Source organism: Artemia sp. Qi Xiang Cuo, chromosome 12 (assembly GCF_049724085.1).
Source record: "Artemia sp. Qi Xiang Cuo chromosome 12, ASM4972408v1, whole genome shotgun sequence".
NCBI classification, from domain to species: domain Eukaryota; kingdom Metazoa; phylum Arthropoda; class Branchiopoda; order Anostraca; family Artemiidae; genus Artemia; species Artemia sp. Qi Xiang Cuo.
Window position 1 is genome coordinate 2760423 of NC_142805.1, and position 21643 is coordinate 2782065.

Sequence of the window (21643 nt, forward strand, 5' to 3'; positions counted from 1 at the left end):
GATGTCAGATCTATTCTTCGAGGTATCATCAGATACACTCCACATGTCAAACACATTTTTATATTTTCATTCAACGGACAGGTCTCATTTTTTTATTTCTTCGATTTTTCCCAGAAATCATTTGTGGCTAGATTATGGTAAAAGTAGGGAGATGGAGAATTAGATAAAGGCGGGGAGAGGGGGAGTTAGGTATTGGTGAGCAATAGGAGTAATGATTAAAGAGCCAGGGTCAGATTTCAGATCAGAGTCAGATTAAAGAGTCAGATTTTACATAAAAAGATACCGCACACAGTTGCCCACAAATTTTTGCAGAAGGTGTCAGAACTTGGTTACATAAATATATTCTGCATAGTAGCTTGTAGTGTCACGATTTGAAAATTACCTTTTGCCCCATCATCACTCTGACGCATTTTAACTCAAAATGTGCTCAAATTTGTAAAAATTGACAACATTTCTCCGCCAAGTTCTCCATTGGCACATGTTGCGTACATATCTCGTGTTGCGTACATGTTGCGTACATATGTGTCTTGTACATACACAGGAGATTGAAATGCGTCGTGTTTTTTTTTAAAAAGAGAATTTTACGACGTGTAATCAAAGCTCGTTATTTCTAAAACGGCTTTCGGTTTTTTCCGTTATTTTCATTTTATTCATAATTATTATGATTGTTTTCCATCGAATTCCATATTTTTAATTTTATTGAAGTTTCATATTTTTCAAATAATTTTATTTTAAACGTGTTGTATATTTTTCCAAAATTTCCCGATCTTTAAATGTGCTCACGACGCCAAACTTGAATTATTAACATCCTTGAATTCGACCTCTAATAAAATGACAAATTCTTTAACACTAGGTTCAAATCCATAACTCTTACTCTAACTTTCTACTGCTCTTTACTAGAAAATTATCAAATAATTATTTGATAATTTTCAGATTATTATCCGGAGCTACATAAAACCGTCCTGGCTAAGTGGACGTGCGCTGGGTGGAGAATTCTTTGTCCAAGGGGCACGGGTTTGATCCCTGGCGTGGTCAGTTATTTGGTTTGGGACGCGGGTCAGTGGTGTGACTCTATAAGCTTGGCCAGAGTCAACCTTAAAGAATTAAAACAATTACCTTTACACACGTGGGTGCAACTGGAGCTCCTTTTCCTATAACCATGGTGCATGCTGCATCCAATGATGCCCTTCTGCGAGGTGTTACAGAACGAACACTTATACGATGAGGCTAAAAAATAAATCACGGTAATTTAAATCTCAAATCCAATCTAAAAAAATTAAACTACTTTTAAAATAAAGATACCATTAATTAAAAGATATATCACTACTTACTTATTTGTTAGTTACAAAGTTACTGGCCAAGCCAGTGGTATAAATAGTTGGATTCCAGATAAACCTGTAAACAACTTAGAGTAATTAAATTTCAATGACCGATGAAAATGTAATTTGGCCAAGTAACTACGCCAAAACTATTTGAAGTATTTTAAGAGAGGGGAATGGGGAGTCGGTAAAACAAAGACCAAAACCAAATTGATTATATTAGTATAGAAGGACAATCCGAAAAAAACATAAAAGCCTCAATTTCAGGGGGATGAAGGCCCTTTTTGTCCTGTCCTGTGTATTACTAAAAACTGACAATATTTGCCCTTGTATAATGTGGGAGTCTCAGTCGCGGCTACCATGTTCAGTGCAGGAGTTTTTTTGCTTACTGAAGAGCCATTCTACTTATTTTGACACAGCATCGAAAGTAATCAAACAGTTCGTGGCAACGATCTGTAAGTAAGGAGTGGCCCGGCTCAATAGCAACCGAAACTCTAAAAACAGAAATTTTGATACCAATAGATACATCAAAATGATTGGATTTTTTTGCTGATCTTAAATATATAAGTTTCATTAAGTTTATTCCTACCTATAAAAAGTTACGAGCCTGAAACAATATGCCTTATTTTTAAAAAAAGGGAGAAACATCCCCTAAAAGTAATAGAATCTTAATGAAAATCTCACCATCAGATTCAGTGTATCAGAGAACCCTACTGTAAAGATTTCAAGCTCCTATCTGAAAAATGAGCAAATTTGTATTTTTTGCCAGAAGAAAGATCACGGGTGCGTGTTTTTTGTTTGTTTGTTTGTTTTTTTTTCCCCAGGGGGGATCATATCGACACAGTGGTCCTAGATTACTGTGAGAGGACTCATTTGAATGGAAATTAAAAGATCTAGTGCCCTTTTAAGTGACCAAAAAGATTGGAGGGCAACCTGGCCCCTCCCCCGCTCCTTTTTCCACAAAGTCGCCTGATCAAAATTCTGAGATAGCCATTTTATTCAGCATGGTCGAAAAATATAATAATTATGTCTTTGAATGTGACTTAATCCCCTGCAGTCCCTGGGGGAAGGGCTGCAAGTTATGAACTTTGCCCAATGTTTACATATAGTATTGGTTATTCGGAAGTATACAGACGTTTTTGGGGGTGATTTTTCTGGTAATGGAGTGGGGGGTCGGGGGTTACGTTGGTAGATCTTTCCATGAAGGAAGTTTTCAGTGGGAGCGGACATTGCTATGAAGGAAGCGCCGGATTTCCCAGCATTATTTAAAAAAACGATCAGAAATCAAATAAACAAAAAGTTTTTCAGCTGAAAGTAAGGAGCAACATCAAAGCTTAAAGCGAATAGAAATTATTACGTATATGACGGGGTTCACCCCCTAGTCAATACCTCGCTATTTACGCTAAAAATTTTTTAGTACTTTCATAAGATCTATTTTCTTTACGTTTGTAATAGAGTTTAGTATTAATAAAATGATTAATTGATTGATTGATTTATTCTAATCAAACGGCCTTTGGGATTAAGGGGTCATTATTAGAGAATTGGAACAAAATTCGAACTTTAGCATAAAGAGCGAGGTATTGACTAGGGGGCGAACCCCTAATATACGTAAAAAAAAATATACGAATATTGAGGTTCGTTACGCAAGTTAATACGTAAGTTACGTATAATTGTTACTGATAAAAACGTTCGTAAATAAATTTAAAAGTTCTAGTTCTCTTTTTAAGTAATTAAAAAAAATTGGAGGGCAACTGGGCCCCCTCCTTCTCCCCCTTTTCTCAAAATCCTCCGATCAAAATTTCGAAAAAGCCATTTAACCAAAAAAATGTTAAATTAATATGCAAAATTCGTTTTAACTATTCGTGTACGATGAACCAAAATCAAAACCTGTACTAAATAAAAAACGTTCAGAAATTCAATAAACTGAAAGTAAGGAGCGACATTAAAACTAAAAACTAACAGAAATTATTCCGTATATGAAAGGGGTTGTCCCCTCCTCAACGCCTCGCTCTTTACACTAAAGTTCGACTCTTCCTAAGAACTTTATTTTTTAAAACTATAAAAAACTATAGCGTAAAGAACGAGGCGCTGAGGAAGGGAAAGCCCCTTTCATATACGGAATAATTTCTGTTCCTTTTAAGGTTTAACTTCGCTCCTTACTTTCAGTTAAAAAATACTTATTTTTTTTATTTCATTTGACATACAAAAATGACCTGAGTCTATTTCGCTTTGGTTTACTGGAACCAGAAGCATGACAAATTCAATATAAATTGTAGCTTGCTATTCCAGCTCAACCATTTTAAATTTTGAACATTTTAAATTTTAAATTTTGAATTTTAAATTTTGAACGCTCAGAACATTTTAAATCATTATCACATAGCCTACACTTGAACTACCCAACTGTAAACTGTTATGTTTTTGCTGGTGCCTTGTATCAAATATATTGTTGGGAATAGCATGTCAATATTGATGCATCTCCATGCATCAAATGCACTGGAATTACCATAAAACTTATTACAAAGCAAAAAGAGCATTAATATTGTTTACTGTAGTCTATTCATATAGTATTTAAACAAACCAACTTGTATAGCAGTGCAGAAGGCAAAGTAGCCCCCCCCCTCCCCATTTTTTTGCATTATTTGATAATCCTGCACCAAGGGATTGTTATAGTCACTACTCCCTCGCCCAACACGTTAACATTTTCCTAATCTCATCTTAATTAACGTCGCTTAAACCGATTTATGTTTTTCCTACTATTTCTTGTGAAAGTATGTATTATTAGAAAAAAATAATATGACATTTTTTTTCAATTTAGTACTATTTAGTACTCTAAAGTTTTCGGCCATACCTTTTTTCCTCATCTCCATTCCATTCAGTAGAACTTATTTTATTTTAATGTTTAATCATAGGCAGCGCAATCGCGCTGCCTAAGTAAAGAACGATGTTGGCACAGTGTATTATTTATTTTATTATTTTTTTCTTCTTTAGACCAGGGCACTTCGTATCGAAGGAGTTGTCTTAGAAACTTTAGATAGAGCTAAATTAGTAAGATACGTGAACTGTTAATGTCGTTTTTTCCTTCAAAAAGCGTTAGGTGAGCGGTTAACATCCCTGCTGCGTTAGGCATTTCCCCAATTCCAACCCATCAAAATTGGGAAATAGTTAGAGTTTCATGCGCAGTTCAAAGATCTGGAAATTATGTCTTTGAGCAGGACACTCCCCAAACAGTCTTCGGGGAAAGGGTTATAAGTTATGCCCTGGGGGCATATAAAGTTTTTACTGAAAGCTTTGTCGTAGAAACGTCAAAAATGGCTCATTCGATTTGAAATTCAAAGGGCTAGTGTTCTTTTTATAGTCAAAAGTGATTGGAGGGCAACTAACCCCTCTCTCACGCCCACCTTTTCCCCAAACACATCCAATCAAAATTTTGAGATAGCCATTTTGTTCAACGTAGTTGTAAATTTTGGAAATTAGGTCTTTAAGGGTGACAACCCCTTCTCCCCCCCCCCCCCACAACCCTCAAAAATTGTATGGTAAGGATTGTAAGCTATGCCCTGGGGGAATATATGATTTTTACAGAAAGTTTTGTCGTAAAAACTTCAAAAAGGGCTCATTTGATTGGAAATTGAAAGGGCTATTGCCCTTTTTAATAGTCGAAAGTAATCAGAAGGAGAATTCCCCCCACGCCCATCATTTCCCCAAACATTTGCGATTAACATTTTGATATGGCCATTTTGTTCAAGGTAGTTGAAAGGTAAGAAAATAATGTCTTTGAGGATGAACCCTCCCCCCCTCGCCCCCATGACAAGGATTGCAACTTATGCCTTTAGGTAATTGACCGATGTCATAGATTTTTTCGTTCTAGAAGGCCCAAAAAGGGCTCATTTGATTGAAAATTGAGAGAACTAGTGTCTTTTTGATTCGTCGAAAGTGATCAGAGAACAAATGTCTCCCTCCACCACCTATCATTTTCTCAAACACTTCCAATCAAAATTTTGATATAGCCATTTTGTTAGGCCTATCAGAAAGGTGTGAAAATTATCTCTTTGAGGATAACAAATACCCCCCAGCCCTAAGGGCGAGGGTTGTAAGTTTTGCCCTGGGGACATATGTGGTTTCTTATAGAAAGTGTGGTCCTATAAACTTCAAAAGGGGCTCATTGGATTAGTACAGACGCTCTAGTGCCCTTCTTAAGAGTCAAAATTATCAGAAGGCAGCTACCCTCTCCCTCCTACACACACGTCATATTGTCCCGAAATGCGTCGAATAGAAAAATATTCTATTTAAAACAGTCTAAATGTGATAAAAGACGACAGTTGGAATTGAGAAAAAACCAAGAGACTAGGGGCAAGGGCTGTAAGTTATGCTCAGGAGGTGTTTAGGTTCCTTATGGAAGGGCTGTTTGTTTAACTGTAGAAAAGGCTCAGTTTTTCTCCCTGAAAAAGACTATGTCAATATAAAACGAACAGAAATTAATCAAAAAAACTTTTTGTACAAAATAAGCTTTTCAAAAAAAAATAAAGAACTCCATTCAATAAAAAATGAACAAAAATTGTATAAAATGACCTGCCAAGCATAGAAATACCACACATTAGTATTAATAATAGATGAAATCTAAAAGAAGCAGACCATAGAGTTAGATAAACTTAAAATGATAATAAATTAATCCGTGCAGGGTTCAAAGCCCTATGCTTTCTAAAAGCCAGAATATAATTTGTACTTTACTGAACAAAAATCTTTTAAATATTTTCACTTTTATAACTTTAAGAAATCAAAAATTAATCAAGATTTCAAGGAATAAATATCAGCATTATGTATATTAAACTGACAATGCATATTTTTTTCAGTAAATTCATCTGTTATTAAATATTTTCGGCAAAAAGCTAAATATTAGTGAAATGCTGTTTTTGTTAAAATATTTATTTTTAAATTGAGGATTTGGTAAACAGGGGAGGGGGGAGGTGTAAAATGTTTTTGCCTAGGGCCCGATCATGGCTCATATGGCTCATTGGTTAAGCGACCAGAAAAAATGAATGGAAATTTAAAAAAAATGGAGAAAGTTATTGCAAGAGATCTTGAAATGAATGATAACAAAATGCGCCTTTTTGCCATCAGAAGACCATAGAAGCTGGCAAGATACGTATATTAGGATAAAAGGCAGAGTAAATAGAAAAAAAACGATGTGTCATTTTAGCGTGTACAGCTTCTTCAGTTTCTTATTTTGACACGATGTTGCCATATGTTGTAGATGTAACTGCAAGTAGCTTTTTAATGCGCGAGAATCAACTAATAAAAGCTTATTTTACTCCAAGCCATTTCTTCAATTTCATAAACAGGCAAATACCCGTACGCATTATTTCAGCCAAATTAGGGAGGGTGCGAATTAGTAAACATGATGTTTTTGCAAGTGTTTGCGGTCCTTGGAACGATTTGTCTGTCTCTATTGTAGTTATAACAACTATCAAGGAGTTCAAATCAAAATTAATCAACAAGATTTTTGTAATTCAGTGTTTCAGCTTTCCGTGTATCAGGAATTCAGTGTTTTTTTGTTTTTTTTTTAATATTTCGCTTTTCGTGATGTATCTTGAAACACACGTTTATACTTATATCAATTTGGAGTAATATTAATAACAATGAAAATCAAGAGAGGTAAAACTTGACACTAAGCTGAAACTTCAAGCACGTATGTCCATTTTCAACATTCTTAGAAGGAGCTCCTTGATAAGAAAGAAAGAAAGGCTCCTTAGAAGGAGCCTTTGTGTTTCTTCCAGCTAGTTGATCAATTTTTTTCTAGAAATGTACAAAAGTAAAAGGAGCTGCTTCGTAAAAAGGAGCTACTTCGAGTCTAGCCTTTGCATTTCTTCCAGTGAGCAGACCAAATATTTTCTTCTAGAATTGTAGCATTTTCTAGAAGGAGCTCCTTGAAGTCTAGCATTTAAATTCCTTCCAGCGAGTTAATAAAATATTAGCCCTAAAAGAAGACCAAAAAGACTAACCCTAAATTTAAAAAAAACTATTAGAAATCTATTAGAAAAACTATTAGAAACACAAAGGCTCCTTAGAAGGAGCCTTTGTGTTTCTTCCAACTAGTCGATCAATTTTTTTCTAGAAATGTACAAAAGTAAAAGGAGCTGCTTCGTAAAAAGGAGCTACTTCGAGTCTAGCCTTTGCATTTCTTCCAGTGAGCAGACCAAATATTTTCTTCTAGAATTGTAGCATTTTCTAGAAGGAGCTCCTTGAAGTCTAGCATTTAAATTCCTTCCAGCGAGTTAATAAAATATTAGCCCTAAAAGAAGACCAAAAAGACTAACCCTAAATTAAAAAAAAAACTATTAGAAATCGATTAGAAAAACTATTAGAAACACAAAGGCTCCTTAGAAGGAGCCTTTGTGTTTCTTCCAGCTAGTCGATCAATTTTTTTATAGAAATGTACAAAAGTAAAAGGAGCTGCTTCGTAAAAAGGAGCTACTTCGAGTCTAGCCTTTGCATTTCTTCCAGTGAGCAGACCAAATATTTTCTTCTAGAATTGTAGCATTTTCTAGAAGGAGCTCCTTGAAGTCTAGCATTTAAATTCCTTCCAGCGAGTTAATAAAATATTAGCCCTAAAAGAAGACCAAAAAGACTAACCCTAAATTTAAAAAAAAACTATTAGAAATCTATTAGAAAAACTATTAGAAACACAAAGGCTCCTTAGAAGGAGCCTTTGTGTTTCTTCCAGCTAGTCGATCAATTTTTTTCTAGAAATGTACAACAGTAAAAGGAGCTGCTTCGTAAAAAGGAGCTACTTCGAGTCTAGCCTTTGCATTTCTTCCAGTGAGCAGACCAAATATTTTCTTCTAGAATTGTAGCATTTTCTAGAAGGAGCTCCTTGAAGTCTAGCATTTAAATTCCTTCCAGCGAGTTAATAAAATATTAGCCCTAAAAGAAGACCAAAAAGACTAACCCTAAATTTAAAAAAAACTATTAGAAATCTATTAGAAAAACTATTAGAAACACAAAGGCTCCTTAGAAGGAGCCTTTGTGTTTCTTCCAGCTAGTCGATCAATTTTTTTCTAGAAATTTACAAAAGTAAAAGGAGCTGCTTCGTAAAAAGGAGCTACTTCGAGTCTAGCCTTTGCATTTCTTCCAGTGAGCAGACCAAATATTTTCTTCTAGAATTGTAGCATTTTCTAGAAGGAGCTCCTTGAAGTCTAGCATTTAAATTCCTTCCAGCGAGTTAATAAAATATTAGCCCTAAAAGAAGACCAAAAAGACTAACCCTAAATTTAAAAAAAAAACTATTAGAAATCTATTAGAAAAACTATTAGAAACACAAAGGCTCCTTAGAAGGAGCCTTTGTGTTTCTTCCAGCTAGTCGATCAATTTTTTTATAGAAATGTACAAAAGTAAAAGGAGCTGCTTCGTAAAAAGGAGCTACTTCGAGTCTAGCCTTTGCATTTCTTCCAGTGAGCAGACCAAATATTTTCTTCTAGAATTGTAGCATTTTCTAGAAGGAGCTCCTTGAAGTCTAGCATTTAAATTCCTTCCAGCGAGTTAATAAAATATTAGCCCTAAAAGAAGACCAAAAAGACTAACCCTAAATTTAAAAAAAAACTATTAGAAATCTATTATAAAAACTATTAGAAACACAACGGCTCCTTAGAAGGAGCCTTTGTGTTTCTTCCAGCTAGTCGATCAATTTTTTTATAGAAATTTACAAAAGTAAAAGGAGCTGCTTCGTAAAAAGGAGCTACTTCGAGTCTAGCCTTTGCATTTCTTCCAGTGAGCAGACCAAATATTTTCTTCTAGAATTGTAGCATTTTCTAGAAGGAGCTCCTTGAAGTCTAGCATTTAAATTCCTTCCAGCGAGTTAATAAAATATTAGCCCTAAAAGAAGACCAAAAAGACTAACCCTAAATTTAAAAAAAAACTATTAGAAATCTATTAGAAAAACTATTAGAAACACAAAGGCTCCTTAGAAGGAGCCTTTGTGTTTCTTCCAGCTAGTCGATCAATTTTTTTCTAGAAATTTACAAAAGTAAAAGGAGCTGCTTCGTAAAAAGGAGCTACTTCGAGTCTAGCCTTTGCATTTCTTCCAGTGAGCAGACAAAATATTTTCTTCTAGAATTGTAGCATTTTCTAGAAGGAGCTCCTTGAAGTCTAGCATTTAAATTCCTTCCAGCGAGTTAATAAAATATTAGCCCTAAAAGAAGACCAAAAAGACTAACCCTAAATTTAAAAAAAAAACTATTAGAAATCTATTAGAAAAACTATTAGAAACACAAAGGCTCCTTAGAAGGAGCCTTTGTGTTTCTTCCAGCTAGTCGATCAATTTTTTTATAGAAATGTACAAAAGTAAAAGGAGCTGCTTCGTAAAAAGGAGCTACTTCGAGTCTAGCCTTTGCATTTCTTCCAGTGAGCAGACCAAATATTTTCTTCTAGAATTGTAGCATTTTCTAGAAGGAGCTCCTTGAAGTCTAGCATTTAAATTCCTTCCAGCGAGTTAATAAAATATTAGCCCTAAAAGAAGACCAAAAAGACTAACCCTAAATTTAAAAAAAAACTATTAGAAATCTATTAGAAAAACTATTAGAAACACAAAGGCTCCTTAGAAGGAGCCTTTGTGTTTCTTCCAGCTAGTCGATCAATTTTTTTATAGAAATGTACAAAAGTAAAAGGAGCTGCTTCGTAAAAAGGAGCTACTTCGAGTCTAGCCTTTGCATTTCTTCCAGTGAGCAGACCAAATATTTTCTTCTAGAATTGTAGCATTTTCTAGAAGGAGCTCCTTGAAGTCTAGCATTTAAATTCCTTCCAGCGAGTTAATAAAATATTAGCCCTAAAAGAAGACCAAAAAGACTAACCCTAAATTTAAAAAAAAAACTATTAGAAATCTTAGCCATTAATGTTGAATAATATTTTTCCCCAAGGAAAGTGTTATTTTCCTTTTAGATATTATAAAATTTTGGACCCTAAGTTTTTTAATCCTCTCGTAGGGTACTCTTGTGTATACTCTTTCACACCCCAACCAGAGTGCATTAAAGAAGGAAATCCCATAAAATTGCACTTGAAATCTACTACTAACAACTCATTACAGCACCAAGCCACTTTAGGCCAACACGGCTGCGAACGCACCTGCTGAGTCTCAATCTATCCAAAGCTTCCCTCTTAACCCCCCCCCCACACCAAGAAATTCTATGCAAGTTTTTTGTATACCATTTTCCTGTAATCGTACAATTTTTATGTTTCAACGTTAGATGATAATTTGACCACAGCTGTGATTCAGCTTTATCCATCTTCTAAATTACGCTTTCAAGATTTGCTTTGTATTTTTATTAGATTGAAAAATCCGTTGAAAAAAATGTGAACACGTATCAATATTGAAAAATTTCTTCATTCTAACTCGATGAATGAATAGTTCTAAAACATTTGAATTCAATGATACAAATGTCTCGCCTATTTTGTATCACATAGGGAACATAGCGAACATTAACCTTAAGCTCACCTTAGCTGAGGATATTCTGGCACTGATCTACTACTACAACTACAACTAATTACTCACCACAGCATCAAGCCGCCAGAGACCAAAACAGCTGCGCACGCTCCTCCTCCGTCCCAATCTATTCAAAGTTTCGCTCTTTACACTCCTAAGAAGTCCCAATTCTCTTTTAGTCCTTTCTTACAACCCCTTCCCACTCCATTGTGGAACGACCCACCTTTCGTTTGGCCCTTGATGGATGACCGAAAAAGAGGATCTTGGGCTATATGTCATCCTTAATTCCGTTGAACGTGTTCAACCCATCTCATCCTTTCACTCATTACAGTCCTATAATGGATAGAACCATATTTTTCGTATAGCTTACTGTTTGAAATACGGTCATTCAAGAAGATACCAGAAACTATCCTAGGGACTATTATGGTCAATTCAACTTACCCTGTTGGAGTCAACGCCATCTATAAGAGCTCTGGTCCTTTCAGTAACTTTTACAGTTGTCTTTAATATTCCGTCTACATACACATGGTACATTTCAATTGTTCCGCTTGGCACTTCTGGTGGATTCCAGCCAATCAGAATGCTTTTGTTGAGCTGCCGTTCAAGTGTAAGCTGCCTTGGTGGTGGCACTAGCACCGAAAGGAAGATCGACTCTGTTAGAACCAAAATGAAAAGCACAACTCAGACACTTGTCAAAGTGCAAAATTGTACTTAGGGTGCACAATTTTATTTAAATAGAAACACAACAACGTCAAATACCGGATTAATGAATTAAATTAATGAGCCTGTTAAAATAAAAAAAAGGCAAATTAAGTGGAAAATATGAGAGAATAGGAGAAATATGTGGAAAATCGCACGCGCCCAATCTAAAAATGCACCATTTTTAGATGGACTTGAATCACATTTTTTCAACAATTTGTTTCAGCCTGGACTTTCACATTAATGTAATCACTAAGTACAGTGATTAACTTGATCTATTTATAGGATTCAGTTTTCACTAATATTTGCTAATTACATTCAGTTGCCATTTAAGTTGCTTCTAGTCACTTAGGGAGCAAATTTTATTTACATACTCAAATACTGGATTAATGGACATAAAACTAGATTTCTCTGGAACTTTACTAAATGTAACATGAAGCATACAGATTAGACTTTTTATGTTTATTTGAAAAAAAGTAAATGTGCACATTCTGGCGGCTCTCTTAAATTTGTGGGGACAAATTAGTGACTTAAAGACAAAAATGGAAATGAAGAGCACATTCAAACATTAATGTAAGTGTATTATTCTGCTAAAAAAGCATAATTTATTTTACATAAACTCGTAATATTTTTAAACCAAGGATTAGTGAATAAAAAATTGTACACTGAAAGTTTCCCTTGCTGAAAAACAAGAATTTCGAAAGGGAAAATTTGGGAAAAAAAATCAGAAAGGATAATAATACACTGTTTTTCCTTTGTCACTAAAGATAGTCACCAAAAAGCTTAATAACTTCAATGTTCTCAATTTACTAGCAGTTTAAAAGATATAGACATAAAAGCAACTGGCCTGCGACAGGGGCACCAATAGGGTGGGGGGATTTCCCCCTTGGTTTGGTTGGTTTTGGAAAAAATATTTTTTTGGTATATTCATTGAAGAAAATCGAGAAAACAAATAGCCCTAAAATATTCTTTTTCAGTAATTTAACTGAAGGAATTAAAAAAAAATTACTAATGATAATTAGTGCCCGTAGTCCGGGACTAATTTGAAGATTGAAACCAAAACAAAAATCAAAACGTCAACCCAGAGATTAACAAACATGAATGAAGATATATTTTTATTGAACTTAAAAGAACTTAGCGACAGATTAATTCGTATAAATGTAAATTTAATTTAACACGGAGAATTTTTTCTTCGGTGACAAAGGTAATATATATACGTTAACAGCTTTCAACCTTCTGCTAAAGTTTCCCTTATTTTAAGTATGCTTCATGTTATTATTATTGTAAGTAGCAAGCCGCTTAAAATATGTTTGCTCTATCACATCTATAAGTTGGGTGTCGTTACACTGCGGTAGAGGTGCCTACCCAAGTAGAGGTGCACAGGGATGGCAGGCTTTTCGCGGCCAACTTCAAAGATTATAAGAGCCTTAATGCATTTCAGTAGTCAGAGCATCTCTGGAGACTGATAACTTAATGTGTAATTCTTTTTTATTGAGTAATCCTCAATTCCTCATTGATACAGAATCTCGTTCTGACCATGAAAAGATAAAATTTCACCAAATTTGTTGAAATTGTATATATATATATATATATATATATATATATATATATATATATATATATATATATATATATATATATATATATATATATATATATATATAATATATATATATATATATATATATATATATATATATATATATATATATATATATATATATATATATATATATATATATATATATATATATATATATATATATATATAAAAATATATATATATATATATATATATATATATATATATATATATATATATATAGACATAAATACATGTATATTTTTTTAACAAGGGATTACGTCAATTCAAAAACTTAAAAAAAAAAAAAAAAAAAAAGTTTTAAGCTTAGTAGAAATCGTTGCTAGAAATTGGAATTCCTTTAATGATCAAATATCTTTGAAAAGACACGGCATAAAAAAGAACACCTATTTGAACGCAACCAGTTACAAATGTCAGTGGGAAGGCCCAAAAAACAAAAATTTGCAATTTTTACAAATGATGATTCTCTATTTTGACAAGTAATTACAACAACTCAAAAACCTTAAAAAAGAAAACCAAAGCTTTGAAGCTTAGTACATATCGTTGTTAGAAATCGGACTACCTTCAATAATCAAATATCTTTGAACAGGCACAGTAGGAAAAGACGTTAAATTGCGTAAAGAGAAAAACTGGTAATTGCACCAGTTTGCAATTGCATATATAATTAAATTACTTAAAGAGCGAAAAACTGGTAATTGCAAAAATATTTTTATATATTCTAACCAGGGATTACAAAATTTCAGAAACCTAAAAATAGAAAACCAAAAATTAGAAGCTTAGTAGAAATCGTTGTTAGAAATTGGATTTCCTTTAATAATCAAATATCTTTGAATTGACATCAGTATGAACACACATTAAATTGCGTGAAGAGCAAAAAACTGTTAATTGCAAAAATATTTGTATATATTTTAAAAAAGGATTACAACAATTCAAAAACCTTAAAAAAAAAAATCAAAAGTTTGAAGCTTAGTAGATATCGTTGTTAGAAATCGGACTTGATTTAATAAACATATCTCTTTGAAAAACTGCCGTATGAACAGACAGCGAATTATCTGCGGTTAGAAGACAAGCGACAATGAGAATCTATATATAGAAGCCTGCCGCGTTTCGAGTGCCGGGGCCAGGTGGCTGGTAATTGCAAAAATATTTTTATTTATTTTAACAAGAGATTACAGCAATTTAAAAACCTTAATAAAGAAAACCAAAAGTTTGAAGCTTAGTAGAGATCGTTTGTTAAAAATTAGATTTGATTTTATAATTAAATATCTTTGAAAAGACTGCAATGAAAAGACTGCGATGAAAAGACAGCAAATTGTCTCAAACTGTCTGCAGTTAGAAGAAAACCAACAATGACAATCTAAATACAGAAGCCTGCCGCATGTCGAGTGTCGGGGCCCGGCGGCTATATTATATACATATATATATATATATATATATATATATATATATATATATATATATATATATATATATATATATATATATATATATATATATATATATATATATATATATATATATATATATATATATATATATATATATATATATATATATATATATATATATATATATATATATATATATATATACATATATATATATATATATATATATATATATATATATATATATATATATATATATATATATATATATATATATATATATATATATATATATATATATATATATATATATATATATATATATATATAATTAATTTCAGGAGATAATATTCGGAGGCAAAGACAAAGATGTGAATAAGCTAAAAAGAAAGTGGAAAAATAAGACAAATTTTAAAACTTTAGAAAACATCGTAAAAATACTGATTTCAAAGGAGCATAGGCCGGCAGTAGAGTTTCAGCACCTATAGTTTAGCATAAATTTGTGGTTTCCTAGTCGTTATTTTAAAGAGGCAACGTCTACGTAGGTCTAAGTCTCTACGTTTTTTTTGCATTTTTTATTATTATTAATACCCAGTTTCACGAGCTCTGCTCTCTGTTGGGGATGTTTTTTTTTTCATGTTGAATTAATCAAATAAAACAGTTAAACAGTTACGTATGCTTCTGCTCTACACGATCAGGAAAATAATTTCACAAAATTAAGAAAATGGGATATCGTTCCATATCTAGTTAAATTATCCCTTAACCTCAACCTCTCTCAAACCCCTTGGACATTCATTTGATGCAATATTTTTCGACTACAAAAAGCAATTTTACTTTCCTTTTTGCAATTTCCTTCGAAAACCTGTTTTGTTGTGTCATCAATTTCAATTTGCAACCGTTTTGTCTTTGTCAAATGTTGATTTTATAAAAATGTTTCCGTTTATTTATGATATTTCATTTAAACCAATTTTGACATAGCGACAGTAAAATCATAATTTTCAACTATATTGCTAGCCTCAGCAAGCAGAAAATGAAAGATCTTCACTTCTGAGATCGATCGATCAGACTTCTCAACCATGTAATTTTAGAATTCCTTGTTAAAGTTTAATAAAAAAGATGTCTCTTAATTTCTCACGCCAGGACACAGATTTTATCCCCACGGATGTGACAATAACATAAATAAGGATGATAGAACAGTTACACGAGCCAGGGTTAGCATAAAAAAGAGGTAAATAATTTCTGAGACCACACTGGCTAATCATGATAAACAAAAAATCGCGAAGAAAGGAAACGAGGACAATTAACAGCCAGTGAAAAAATTGGCTGTTAATTGTCCTCGTTTCCTTTCTTCGCGATTTTTTGTTTATAAAAAAGAGGCACTATCTTGGAAATTTTGAGAGGGCTTAGAACTGAATTGGGCTTTTTATTTAAATCCTATGCTTAGTACAAAACATTTCTCTATGCTAAAAGCGCTAGAACAAAAGAAAAAGAAAAAGCGTCCCACGTGTGCTGTAAGTACAGTATATCCTTCCTCTGTAAAGAAATCTCCTTTCAGATGTTTTGAACTACTTCTCCCTTTCCTCGAGAGGAATTTTTTTTGTCAAAGCTTAGGTTCACATTTAAAACTCACTGAATGCTCTTTGGGTCTTATCACAGTTAAATACCACGGCTACAGTTCAACCTCTGTTATTAACTAATTATTTTCTGTTTTCCGAAACACTTATTTTTGTTGCCGTCAATTTCCTGTTTATTTATCTCGCGTTTTTGTAACAGGACTATCAATGAAAAATATTATATTTACTAAGGGCCGTATCCAAGGGGGGATAGGGGTCTGAACCCCTGTCCCTGAAATGTTCGTTTGGCTCGTAAAAACGTAAACAAAATGGACTTAAAAATATTTTTTGCTTTTTTTTAGTTTTTTTTGTGTGTACCCCCCCCCCCCGACAAAGTCTTTTGTAAATCTGCCCCCCCCCCCAAAAAAAAAAATGCTGGATACGGCCCAGCACGTACTGATTTTATTATGTTGTTTGAGAAGCGATTGGATAAGCTTTCCAAAGATGTTTCTTTTTTTACTGATAGGAAGAAATAAAATACTGCTATTTATAAATTGTGTATATGTTCATATTCGTTTATGTATGTTTATGTGTATGTTTGTGTTCGTTTATGGCCTGCATAGAGTGAAGAATAGGAAAAGATTCAAAATTCCCTACACAAAAAAAATAACTAAACAAATATCAAATAGTATAAAAGCAACCAGATGAGGCAGTGATGAACCTTACCACCACCTCTCAAATTTTTGCGAGATTTCTCTCAAATATATCTCTCGAAGTAATTCAACTTCAGGGTATGAACTCATTAAATTTCAATGTTGTCTTTATGGGCATTACTATTTTAAAAGTGACTTCGCATGAATATGATGTAATAATAACAAAATAAAAAAAAACGTATACGGTTTCCAACTATAAACAGTTTCGGGTGATTAAAATAATATCAGAACTTAATAAACAACTTGAACTACGATTATAAGTTCTTAATATAGTTTACAACCCCAATCGCCAATAATTCAAATACATGGGAATACACAAATATGGTGCATATTAAATAGGTTCGAAGACCACGCTTGGTATAAATGACGCACAAAAGAAGAAAAAAATGAAGAAAACAAGAATACAAAACTGCAGCGAGGATAATTTTCAGGGAGAAAGCAGATATTGCAGAATGTAGGTGCCAAGGGAAAATTTAAGCCCTTAATTGATTCCTGAAAGTGTTATTCCACTAACGCAGCAACTTTCCAAGATAGAAAAAAGCCCATGAACTAGAACTTAACCCTTACATTATTCCTAGAAATGTTTTTGCTCCGATTTACCAATTTGATAATTTCAAATGCAAGTTTTTTCCTTTAAAGTTAAAACATACATGCACAAACTTGGATACCAAGACAAAGAAAAACAGGCAAGGATTCTTTTTTGTTGTTGTTAGGACAAATTTACAGGACAAACCTGTCGATAAATACGGTCTACCTGATCTACTAGATACGTAGATCACTGATCCACGTAGATAACTTTGACGAGGAAACAAAGTAGATTTTCAAACAGTTCGTAGTAACGAACTGAAAGTAAGGAGCGACTTGGCTCAATAACAACTGAAACTCCAAAACACGGAAATCTGATTATAATTAATACCATTGAAAAAGTTAGCTTTTTATGCTGGTTCCAAATACATAACATTGTTTGTGTTTAATGTTACCCATCAAAAGCTAAAAGCCTCAGAAAATTTGGCCGATTCTTGAAAGACAGGTGACACCCATGGGCGCCCATAAGCTGAATTCTAGGGGGGGGGGCAAACCTCATCTAATTGGCACTTTTAATGCTATATAATAGAAATCTCAGAACAAAAATATAAAAATAAGGCAACATCATTCAGCCAGGGGGTGGGCGCCCCCGTGCCCCCCCCCCCTCTTGGGCGCACATGGTGACACCCCCAAAAGTTATGCGATCTTAATGAAAATCACATCGTCAGATTATGTGCGTCAGATAATCCTATTGTAGAGGTTTCAAGCCCCTATATACAAAAATGCGGAATTTTGTTTCTTTTTCCAAAAGAAAGATCACGGATGCACATTTTTTTTTCCATGTGTGATAGTGTGGAACCCATGCCCTAGAAGAGTTTTATTAGGAATATTTTTATTTGGTAAATAATGCACTTTTTAAATTTAATAGAAACCACATTTGTAGCTTCGTAGGTCTTTTCAGTAATTCACACATATCTCACGGTTTATTATTATTATTAAATAAAAAAAAAAGTTTTTTAAACTGAAAGTAAGGATCGACTTTTCTTCTGGCAAAAAATCCAAAATTCCACATTTTTGTAGATGGGAGCTTGAAACCTCTACAGTAGGGTTCTCTGAAACGCAGAATATGATGGTGTGATTTTCATTAAGGTTCTATAACTTTTTGGGGGTCTTCCCCCCTTTTTTCGAAAATCAGCCAAATTTTCTCAGGCGCCTAACTTTTGTGGGTAGAATTAAACTTGATGAAACTTATATATTTGAAATCAGCATTAAAATCTGATTCTTTTGATGTATCTATTTTTATCAAAATACTGTTTCGGTTACCATTGAGCCGGGTCGCTCCTTACTTACAGTTCGTTACTACGAACTGTTTGAAAAAAGAAAGAATTGAATTAGATTGAAAGCCAGGGGGGCTTGGGGGTTTAATAATAAATTGTGAGGTATTAAGAGACCTATACCTGTGAAGCTACAAGTGTTATTTATATTAAATTTAAAAAGCACATTCTTTACCAAATAAATAAAATCCTAATAAATATCGGTGAATCCTTAAAAAATAGGAAAACCATGAAAGCTTAAAAATTTGGGATTGGAAAATTTTGGAAGATTTCTATCCCCTATACAACAAAATTACTATAATTTCGTATCTGTTTTCTTACTCATTCTCTAGGATGCCGGAAATACGAGCCATACCCTCGAAATATGAATGTTGGGTAATCCAGGGGGGAGAAATCAGCCCGACTCAGCTCCACTTTGCCTGAGTGCAGCAAAACTTTGCATATTTTTTTACTTAAATTTCTATCACTCTGTCATTTGAAAAGACGCGATCAAATTTTGGTCATACCTAAAGATTTATAAGTTTATTTAATAAAGAAGTTTCCCAGGTCTTATAATCACCGTTGGTAATAAGAAAGTAGAAGTAACATTGCTTACCTGGCGGCTCACCCGTCCCCGTAGATGATGTATCTTCTTCGCCTAAGAAATCGTTGAACTGAACTAAAGCCAGGTCAGTTGCATATTGAGCTGAATTACTTGTATCTGAAAAAAAATCATAAAATCAAATTATCACAGTGCCAACTCATTTCTTAGTGAGACTATTAAAGGATCACCAGAAAAAAAAAGTGATAAAAAAGATTTATTCTTGGGTTTTAATAAAATACTCAAATCATCCAATGGGGAAAAAAAAATTCCAAAATGTAGACAAAATACATTTTGGTGCAAATTATCTGGAAGAAAATCAGTCCATTATTTTCTATTTACTTTCTTAATCCATTAATATTCATTTTTATGGAATTTGCTTTTGAGGTTTATAGTCCAAGAGCTAACCAAGACCAGCAGATTTCATTTACGATTCGATGTGATCATCCCTGGCGATTTTCTTTTAATCGCAGATTTTGTTGTCCATTATTTTCGTTTGAGATTCGTTGTGATGCTTGTTGTCACTTGTCTTCTAGCCGTATATTTTGTTTACGCTTCATTTTCATGCATCATTACATCGAAAATTTTTCCATGCCTTCTGCTTTGGCTGTTTGTATTCATTCCAGATCGTTTTCAAGAAAAAAATATGCATACATACTTTCATAAATAAATACACAGTTGTTCGTTTAAATGGAGTAGCCTATATATACATTCAGTCGCAAGGTGTCAAATCAACACTTTTAATTGAGTTAAAAAATACTGGAGTGAATTCAATTCCACCTTCTTGCTAATGCACCAAAGAATCATCCATTTTATAGCATTAATTTCTTTTGGGAGTCGTTGTGACTTTCCCTTTTGCTTTTCTTCTAACCGCTGGTTTCATTTACGATTCGATGTATTCGTTGTGATGTTGGTTGTAACATGTCTTCTAGCTTGCAATTTATTTTTATGTATCATTACCTCCGACTTTTTCCTGTTCCTTTTACTTTAGCTCTTCAAATTCATTCAAAACAATGTGTTCTTCCCCGCCTTTCCACAGTCTTTATGTTTTTGCTTTAACCGCGTTGTTATATAATTCAGTAACATCCAGGAACAGGGTTGCCACCGCTGGTGATTTATCACCAGATCTGGTAGTTTTCATTTGGTTGCGGTGGCAACCCTGCCCAGGAATGTTCTTGTTCAGTCATTTTTCATCTTCCTACGGGAACGACATCTTGATTTTGGAAAATTCAGTTTTATTTTAAAAAGCAAACACATAAAACGAACTCTTTGTCTCGAAGCATTATTATGCAAAAGTTAAACACTAATGTAAAAAGTAAGGATTTGAGAGGCCGCAGCCGCCCTCATATTTAGGATAAGCTCGAGGTGGAATTATAAACGAAGACATTAAATAAAAAGGTTTTTCTTATCAGACAAAAGTAAAGAGCAACATTAAACCTAAAACGCCCAAAAAATATTGTGAATATGAGAGAGGAATTTTTTTCCTGACCCCCCCCCCCCCCACTCTTTACGCTAAACGTTGATTTTCGCCCCCAAGTACTTCAAGAACCTAGAACACAAGGACAATTTGAATGGCATAAAAAGTATTTTTTCACAATGCCTCAAAAATGGAAAGGCTTAATGGTACAGTTTTGCTTTAAACAACTTAAAATTTTGTTTAATTGTTTTGAAAGATAATCGATAAATAAAACCCACTTACTAAATTTATTGTAGTATTACTCAAAAATGCTATTACCCCCACTTACTCAAAAATACTTTCAATGAATTACCAGTGAAAGCGTCAAGATTGAGGAAGAGGACTACCCCCCTTACTTATGGAACAATTTTCTTTTCTTTTAAGTTTTAATGTAACTCTTTAGTTATGTTTTTGAATTTCACTTCTTTTTCTGATTATCTAAGACCAGCTACACTACATTCCGAAAAAAACACACTGCAGAGAAACATTGGCTTCAGCTACCCGTTTTATAGCCTTACCGAGTGTCTGATGGGCTGGGCGTTGCGAGTAACTATCAGTTATATAAAGTACGATAGTCTTTACTAAAAAAAGTTTAGCAGAAATACTAGATCTTCTCAAAAGTTTCAATTTGAAATCGAAATTAACACCAATGCTCAAGAAGAAATAGAAAATGTGAAGTAACTGCAAAAAACACGTCTTGGAAAAAACTTTGTAATGCAAAATAATTTCTATTGGATGTGGACAGGGTATTACAACTATTGTCTAGGTTACACTTAAAACTAAAAAGTAATTACGAAAACAGTTCAAACATCCGATAATAAAAACTCCGGGTCGACAAAACACCCCAGGAACCAAGGGCAGGCGTTGTAAGTTATGCCCTGGGGGCGTATATGATTCTTATAGAAGGGATGCTCGTATAAACTTCAGAGAGGAGGGCAACTAGGCCCCCACGCCCTTTTTCCCCAAACCCATCCGATAAAAACTTTGAGATAGCTATTTTATTG

At 33.5% G+C, this 21643-nt stretch overlaps 1 protein-coding gene across 1 annotated transcript in view; it reads right to left on the reverse strand.

Moving 5' to 3' along the window:
• The window catches only part of Rbp (RIMS binding protein), a 439820-nt gene that overhangs the window by 105192 nt on the left and 312985 nt on the right, over window positions 1-21643 (reverse strand). The window contains exons 17-19 of the mRNA XM_089098234.1: window positions 19199-19303; window positions 11230-11441; window positions 1117-1227 (exon numbers count right to left, since the gene is read on the reverse strand). Coding sequence (XP_088954360.1) covers window positions 1117-1227; window positions 11230-11441; window positions 19199-19303 — 428 coding nt within the window. The remainder of the gene's footprint in view (window positions 1-1116; window positions 1228-11229; window positions 11442-19198; window positions 19304-21643) is intronic.